Source organism: Triticum dicoccoides, chromosome 7B (genome assembly GCF_002162155.2).
Source record: "Triticum dicoccoides isolate Atlit2015 ecotype Zavitan chromosome 7B, WEW_v2.0, whole genome shotgun sequence".
Classification (NCBI taxonomy): Eukaryota; Viridiplantae; Streptophyta; class Magnoliopsida; order Poales; family Poaceae; genus Triticum; species Triticum dicoccoides.
This window is the reverse complement of record NC_041393.1, coordinates 34,603,691-34,612,069: the sequence shown is the minus strand read 5'-3', so window position 1 is coordinate 34,612,069 and position 8,379 is coordinate 34,603,691. Positions and strand designations below refer to the sequence as shown.

The following is an 8,379-nucleotide window of genomic DNA, read 5'->3' as shown; positions in this document are numbered from 1 at the left end:
AAAACAAAAAGAAACGGAGGGAGTATGTGTTTAACCGTGCGAATAGCTATTTATCCATTTCACCTAGCGGCTGAGGCTGAGACTAGGGCGAACGACCCTGGCGACGACGGACGCAGCTCCTCTGACGTACGGCGCACTCGCTGACGTGTGGACCCGGACCCACGCGTCAGTGGCCCAACGTCAGGTGGCCGTACGTCAGGGGATCCGGCTCCGGCGACGACGTGATGTTACCGCAGGAAGAGGTAGCAAGGTTTGTGGGCGGGATTGCCGGCGTCGGAGTTCATGGTTGGGGTTTAAATGAAAGGTTGGAAGGGCGGCTTGCGCCAGACTGGGGCGGCAAGACAATGCACAACAACACCCGCCAACAATGTTAGAGTGTCTACAGCTGGACTAGGCAAATCCACAACATCCACAGACGCGCCTAGACGCGACACTGGATACGTCGGACGATCCCACAGATGTTCTCCCTTGCAATCACATCCTTCACTTTCAAATTCTTAAATTCATGCAAACACATGTACGTTGATCATACACATGAATATCACACGGAAATAACATTTGTTCTTAGCAAAGAATGCATAGTTCAAATATTTTTATTTCGAGTACATAATCTAATAGTTTCCTTGGTTTCCATTTTGGCTCCCACCTATGCTCCACAAGATCGTCGATTAGTTGCGCGTGTATGTTTTCATCTCGAAGATGCCGATGTATCTCCTGAAAGTTCACAATATGCTCGACATCTTGTTTCCGGGGAAGGGGGGGGGGCAGACTTGTACTTTGTGCTTCTCAAAATCATCCGTTCGGACTGCCCCTTCACCCTCGTCGTCGACAATCATGTTGTGCAAAATGACACGAGATGTCATCAGCTGCCATAGTGTTTGAGATTCTCATCACATAATTGCAGCTCCACAAACAATACCTGAACGAGCTTGGAGCACTCTAAATGCTCTCTCCACATCTTTTCTAGCTCCTCCTTGCATTGTTGCAAGTGGGACCTTTTGTCGCCACGGGGATCGGATATGGTCTTGACAAACGCAGCCCACTAAGCATAGATACCATCAACAAGGTAGTATCCCATGTTGTAGTTGTGTCTATTAACGATGTACTTACACGGTGGAGCATCACCATCACAAAGTATTTTGACCAACGAATATCGCTAGGCATATTGATGTCGTTATGAGAACCAAAAATGCCAAAGAAAGCATGCTAAATCCACAAGTTCCTTGATGCCACTGCTTCGAGTATGATGGTGACATCTTTAGTGTGACCTTGGTGCATCTGGCGCGAACCTTTAGAACATCTCTTTCATTGCCTATGCATGCAATCGAGTGACCTCTCGCAGCTCCAATTGACATCAACCTCTCTGTGCCTTCGATAGTTGGTTCTCTTAGATACTCCACTCTAAACACCTTTACCACGGCTTGGGAAAATTTGACAGTGACATCAAGCCATGTGCTCTCTCCCATCTAGACCATCTCACCAACGGCATCCACGGCGATACCTAGTACAAGCATTCTCAGAGCAGCCATGCATTTTTGCAAAGGAGAGACCAAAATTTTCTGCAACAACCTTTCAAAGAAGCACGGATCATGTGCCTCCATGCCCTCCACCACACCCAAGAATAAAGGTATGCTCATGTGGAAGCGATGCCGAAAAAATCCATCATGAAACTTTGGTTTGGGTTGAAATTAGAGTAGTCTTTGTAGAGCAGCAGTGTGCCAACGATCCTATCTTGGTGTAAAATCGCCCGCCCCTTGATCGAACTCTTGAAGTTTATAATATGGTCCACTTTCTTCTCCATTTCTTCCTGGATGCTCATCATCATCATCATAACCTCTTCATTCGATGAATCCGACAAATCAAACTCCTCATCCGATGAATCCCTCGTTTTATCTACAAAAGAATATAAAAAAGTAACTCAGACATTTTGTAGAACACATAGAGGGCAAGGGGTATGACCGAAGGAGCAGGACATACCGCGACGGCGTCCAGTGCGGCACCGTGTATGGGGCGGGATGATGGAGAGAGGTTTTGTGCCAGTGGTGCAGTGTTGTGGGTTTGGGGTGGCGACAGAGCTAGTGGTGACAGACTAGGGGATGGTCGGCGTGGATGAGGCCGAAGAGAGCAGAGGAAGATGGCAGATCGGGCTATGTCGGGAATGGTTTGAAGGAATTTGGCGTGGGTCTGTTCTCTCAGATCGGACGTGGCAGATGCGCTCGAGCCTTCTGATTTTCGCCCAAATGTGGGCTGGGTTTGAGAGGTGCCGGACAGCCTGGACAACCTAAACGTGGAGCCGGTTCGAGGGGTCCAGCTGGGGCGCATTCTCACGACCGGTCACCGACCAGGCCATCCACTCGAATTTAAGGGATCCGACTATAGATGCTCTCCGACAGTTCGGGCGGCGGCGGGCGGCCGTCAGGAGGAGAAAGAAGAGGGGCGGCCGGTCCGTGTGAAAATCGACTGAAAGTTACAGTACAAAATTTTCGGTCGCCTAGTCTGCAGGTGGTCCCTTTGAAATGTGAGCATCAAGACATGATGCGTGCGTATCCTGGTGGGTGGCGCGCACCACAACTCCACTCCACCACACCCCGAATTGGGACGCCAGGCAGAGGTCATGGGCAACTTCGGGGACACCACCCAGGATGCGTTCGCGAGGACGATCCCGGCATGATCGCGCCACCACAACAGTACGTCGCTTTCAGTTCAGGCTGGTCCAACAGGGAATCCAAGAACAAAACGTAGAATTTCGCCGTAGGGTCCGGGCCCATCGCAGCCCTCCGTTTTTGCAGCTTGTAAAAAACATGAGACCGTGTAGGATTGAGTCTCAAAAGTCAAAATTCAAAAAGTTCCCGGTAGATTATATTCTGAATTTGCCAGGAGCACTGGCTACTGCTCATCATCATAGAACATATTTTGCCAGACTAGTCTCGTTACCTGCTAGTCCCGAGGCCTTCAAATGGACCGGAAAAAAGGAGCAGCATCTGATGAGCAATATTTTACACGGTTCTTCTCTCTAAGCTACTAGTACCAAGTGATGAAGCGCTCAGTCCGCTTCATCAAGAATTAACAGTAGAACTATATAGCGGTAACGGAGAGGTCAATGATTGGCAAAGCTTTGACTGTCGGACTTGCCGGTTAGCTAGATCGCTGAGCTACGTCATGTCATCCTGCCTTCGCACGCCGACTTCGGTGTTACTGGTAATCACTTCCTAAGCTGTCAAAGACAAGGTTTAGAGACGAACAAACGGTTATTAGTATCTGTCGATGCTTCGTTAAGATATAGGAATGCAAAGGATAAATAATTGTTCTTTTCATCCAACTTAGCAATCGTAGCAGGTAGTAAGTAGCATGGGGAAAACAGTTGATGATGTTACAAAGCACTAGTAATAAATTGGGCTAGGTTGGTTAGCTCAACTGCCTGAAGGCTAGGTTGCTGTCACTGAAGTCATTGAACCGATTAAATTAGGCCAAAGTCTTCATAGTCAACTACCGTATGCCTAAACGTCGTACCTGTTTCATTACTGGCTGCGGTGTTTTTATTTACAGGGAGTCCAGGGTAAAGCTTGAAGTATCGACAATTTTTCACATTATGATGTCCATGTTTTGGGCACATCCTAGACAACATGACAGTAAACGACACCGTCAGTTCAAACTATATTCTTTTAATCTAGCAATCAGGTTCGACCACACACCACAGTCCAACTCCTTAGGCTCAGTTTGTGGTTGCTGAATTATGTTGCGCTGAACTTTGTTTTTACTCCCTCGAGTCACTTATTTTGGGATGGAGGGAGTACAATTTACCGAGGGGAAATAGCCACGAAGCACGAACAACCTCGTTAGCCGAACCACAAAATAGACAAAATCTGGTTGGAAAAGTTGGATTATCATAATCTATCACGATGCCAAATGCAACCTTACTCTAAAAGGAGAAGCTAAAAGCAATGGTATGTTGTGCATGTGATCACACTTAAAGCATGTTTATCCTCCTATTTAAAAACTTATCAGCGCATATAATTTTTTTTATATGCTTCGCTGATTGGCTTTTCAACCATGCCAAGAAAAACTCACCTACACATGCCGTGTATTTGCCGGTACCATATCATGTGACTGCTCTTTGCTACGTGAGCATCCATCAAAATGAGTGTTCAACATGGTTGATTCTTGCCTTAATGAGTTCATCTTGTTTCCTTCAAGGGGGGCGAAGGGGTATGCCATTAGAATGAAAAGGTGTAGTATCCGCGAGACAAATGAAAATGCTGGCAACAACAATAGATAGTTAAATAATTTGTCACAAACCTGAAGGATCAGCTCTGTCCTGAGCTGATGTTAGGTGATGTTTCAGCATTATATCCCCTCGCAACATCAACTTCAAAACAGAAGAATGCATGTTGTGAGAAAAATCTTCCTGAAGCCTCAGTACAATAGAAAATAAGGACTTGTGTTACCTCTGAGGATTCAGGCAACTGAAATGATTGAAGGTGGGACTGTGACGACTCCAAGTGAAATGGAGGCTCTGAAATGGTTGTTTTAGGACAGCTTGGTAACACAAGAGGCTGTGGTTGATTTTGTTGAGAATTCATCGGATCGAATGGATGATGAGCTCCTGAACTTTGGTTTACAGGCGGGGCTACTGCCCCGGAGCTTGGTGCCGCCACATTCCTCCCACTGACACCAAGTGCTGCAAACATTTGTGATGCTTGCATAGGCTCAAGCGCTCCAGATAGATACGATGGGTTCAAGTAAACGCCATTTCTCATAGACAGCATCTGTAGGGAAAAATTATCGGGGCAAAAACTCTGTATTAATACTTGCATTTGAGCTGTATATTTAAATTTTAAACGCACAGTTTAATTATTAGCACCTACCAACTGAATATAGCAAGCTAGCTAGCATAAATGTCAATTGGCACGGCATTTGCCGAAGTGCATCCGCACTAGGAAACTAGCCCTAACATATCAACGTTTTGATCAGCATTACAAATCCCAGTGTGAACCCAAGGAAATCAACAGTTCTATAAGATATGGCTAGAAAACAGAAAGTGGCCACTGCTGTGCTATGTGGAAATTTTCGCCAGCATTACTTCGCTATGGATTGGATAAAGAATCAATAAGGACAACACCCACAGTAAAACACTTACTCCAACGTCAATGTTTGCAGTTTGGACCATCAGTTAAAATAAATGCACTAGCAAGTTAGCCTCTACTCAGACATCAACCAGCCATCCAGAGATGCATTTACTGACCTGTACTTGGAGCTGCAGTTGCTTCAGATACTCAATGGCCTCGTCGAGCATGGATGCCTTGTCAGTCTGCAACCACAGAAGCACGACGAAACTCAGTAGCCCCGAATTCAGGGACGAAAAAGAAAAATGAAGTGGTACAGTGGTTAGTTTTGTTGCGCTGCCGACCTTGTTGGAATTGGGTATCAGGCTCTGCAGCGCCTTCATCTTCTCGTTGATCCTGCTCCTCCGCCGCTGCGCCCCAATCAAGCAAGCAAGCAAGCGAACAATGAGCGGCCGGAAAACGTACAGGGCGAGAAGAGCAGAAAAGCAGAGCGAAACTCAGGGGAAGCGGGCCACCACCTTCTCGGAGAGGTTGTGCACCTCGGCGGCGCGGGTGCGCTTGCTGCCGGACCCCCCGCCCCCGCGCGGGCGGTCGGACGCCCCGTGCGGCTCGGGCTCGGACGACCCGCCCGCCTCGCTCTCGTAGAACGCGCCTCCGGCGGCGCCCCCGGCCGCGAGCTCCGCGTACTCCGCCGCCTGCTGGTGCTGCTGCTGCTGGCCCAGCGCGGCCGCGGCCGCCGCCGCGTGGAACGCGGCGCCTCCCCCGAACATCTGGCGCCGCACCTCCTCCTCCTCCTCCTCCCGCCGCCGCCGCCGCTCCTGCTGCATCAGCACCAGCTCCCGCACCGCCCCGCCCCCTCCAAACCCGCCATCCCGCGGCTCCTCCATCCCACCTCAGGGCTTCGCCGCACAGATCACACGCCCGCGAGCGGAACCCCGGGGCTGCTCGCCACGGAGCGGGAGGGGAGAGGGGTGGGGAGCGGGGGAGGAGGAGAGAGAGGGGAGGAGGAGGAGGTGGCGTCGCTTCTTTTTAGTGTTGCGCCCATGCCGCGCTGCTGCTGCGCTGCCGCGGCGCGGGTGGTGGCCTGCCTCGCGCTTGCTTGCGCCCGCCCCCTGCTTGCCCGCTTCGGGTGCCGTTTGTTTTTTGGCGCAAACTTTTTCTCGTCGCCTCGGGTGCGGCCGTGCGGGGGTGGCGTGTCAGCTAGCGGGCCGGATGGACTGTTTGGTTTTCCTCTTCTGCCTGCTGCTGCTGCCTCTGGGTCTGTGCTGTGCTGTGGAGGGGAGGGTTGCATTCATGCTGGCTTTCGGTTGAGTGTGGGCTTGGGATACCTGACCTGACCTCAGCTCATCGGTTCCTTCCTTTGCCTCTGGGTTTCTGCGTCCGGGGTCTATGTGGTACGGCGCTGTGGTGTAGTACGCGGTGTCTGCGTCGAGTGATGCAATCCTCTCACGTACTCCATGTATTTCTTTCAAAATAATAATTCAAGTTCTAGTACGTTTGTACCAAACCATAGAAAACTTTTCTAACAGTTTTTTTTTTCCCGAGAGTACGCAAATTGCGTACAATACCTTTACAGAAGAAGAGAATTACAAGTACAAGACGGCTACAACTCGTTGCGAACAACGAGCGTAGCGCCCACTCCACAACCGGCTAGTCCAAAGACAACCATCAACAACGACACAACTACGACGCAAAAGACCCTACCCTAATACGAAAACCTCGCCGCGTCTCGACCGATGCCAGTTACCTCCGAAGAACAACAGCTCCCACCAAGCTTCCCTCGTCAACGCACCATCCCCCCTTGATGCCTAAAGGAGGTGGCAAGAGGATGGCGGGACCCGATCCGACCGAGACAGGCACCGTCTTGGATTCACCACCAACGACCGTACATTGCACCGGAGAAGGACGAACAAGGCATCGGCGAACACTGGTGGAGCGCAACATAGGACCTCCAAACCATGTCTCCTGGCACGATGCTCCCAACAAAGGTACGACCTCGAAGACGCCGCCATCGTGCCGATTCCACACCGAATCAAGGCTTTCGCTCGGAGACAACTGCTAACACCAAGAAGACAAGGGAAATGGGACACACTCAGCAACGCCTCCAGGGAAGGAAATGACACCCGCAGGTGCCATCGCCGCCGGCCTGGCCAAAACCGGACAGGACTTTCATCTATAATGTCACTCATCTCCACACCTCAAGGGTTGGGGAAGCACTGTCCATGAACCCTCGCACTGTCGTTACCACAGCAAATTACTGACGAAGCTGCACAGTCATGATCCTCCCACACCTGCACTGCCGAGAGAACACGCCACCATGAATCTAGACGAGGAGTTGTCGCTTCCTACCACGTTGTGCAAGGGCCTGCTCCACCACATCGGCCTTCACCCACACCAGGGGACTGCCAGGCGATGGAAACAACCCCAATGACCCCGATCGAATCTGAGACGATTCAGATCCGGCCCGCACCTCCATCCACAAATCCAGCGCCCACGGAGCACCACCGCAAGCCCCTCACGCGGAGGCAACCGTTCGCTCGCTGCCCGCCAGGATCTCCTCGGCGCCGCCGCCTCCATGGTTGAGCTCGCGCCGTCGCCACCATCAGCGCCCGCACGCTACCAACCTCCACCATTCTGCAGCAGCTCGCCTGGATTCGCCTCTCCATCGCGTTATCCGTTGTGCGTCGGCGACCATCGCCGCGAATCGCGTCGCCGATCCCCCCACCACCATGGCCGCCCCCGGAGACGTCCCTCTCCGTGCGAAGGGGATCCATAGGAGGGCGCCGCCAGCACCCGCCGCCTTCGGCGGCTGGGCGCGGGCGGCGCCGCCAGCGGCCGGAGGAGGTAATCTGAGGGTCTGGTTGTTCTAGGGTTGGGGGAGCCTCCGGAGCCGCACGCGCGAGCGACCCGGGAGGCAAGGGCCTGTTGGGCCTGGTGTGTTCTCAACTGGCAGATTTTCTAACATCACCAAATACACCGAGTATGGAAAATATCTACATCGTCGACGAAAAAGCCAATACTTATGGTGAGTAGATCCATTAGTTCTTGGGGACATGGGACAAGTCTTGTTGCTAGTAATTATGTGAAGTTGAATGCGTTTAATGTTTTTGATATGTTGTGTTGTCCTTCCTCTTGTGGTGTAATGTGAATGTTGACTACACGACACTTTATCATCATTGGGCCTAAAGGAAGACATTATCGAATTAGTTTATGATGATGGGTTGCGAGAGTGATAAAAGCCCAAACCCTAGTTTATGAATTATTCCATAAGGGGTTGTTTTGGATCCTAATGTTCAGTGCTATGGTTAGGTGTATC

The 8,379-nt window shown here is 51.0% G+C and overlaps 1 protein-coding gene across 1 annotated transcript; it reads right to left on the bottom strand.

Moving 5' to 3' along the window:
- Positions 1 to 2,831: 2,831 nt before the first annotated feature.
- On the bottom strand, positions 2,832 to 6,142 carry LOC119337025 (transcription factor PIF3-like). The gene is made up of 7 exons (XM_037609128.1): positions 5,582 to 6,142; positions 5,408 to 5,473; positions 5,243 to 5,308; positions 4,446 to 4,766; positions 4,297 to 4,366; positions 4,069 to 4,187; positions 2,832 to 3,214 (listed from the first exon to the last, which is right to left on the bottom strand). Exons 1-6 carry the CDS (start codon positions 5,948 to 5,950, stop codon positions 4,069 to 4,071), a joined length of 1,011 nt encoding a protein of 336 aa, XP_037465025.1. The 5' UTR covers positions 5,951 to 6,142; the 3' UTR covers positions 2,832 to 3,214.
- Between the last annotated feature and the right edge of the window lie 2,237 nt (positions 6,143 to 8,379).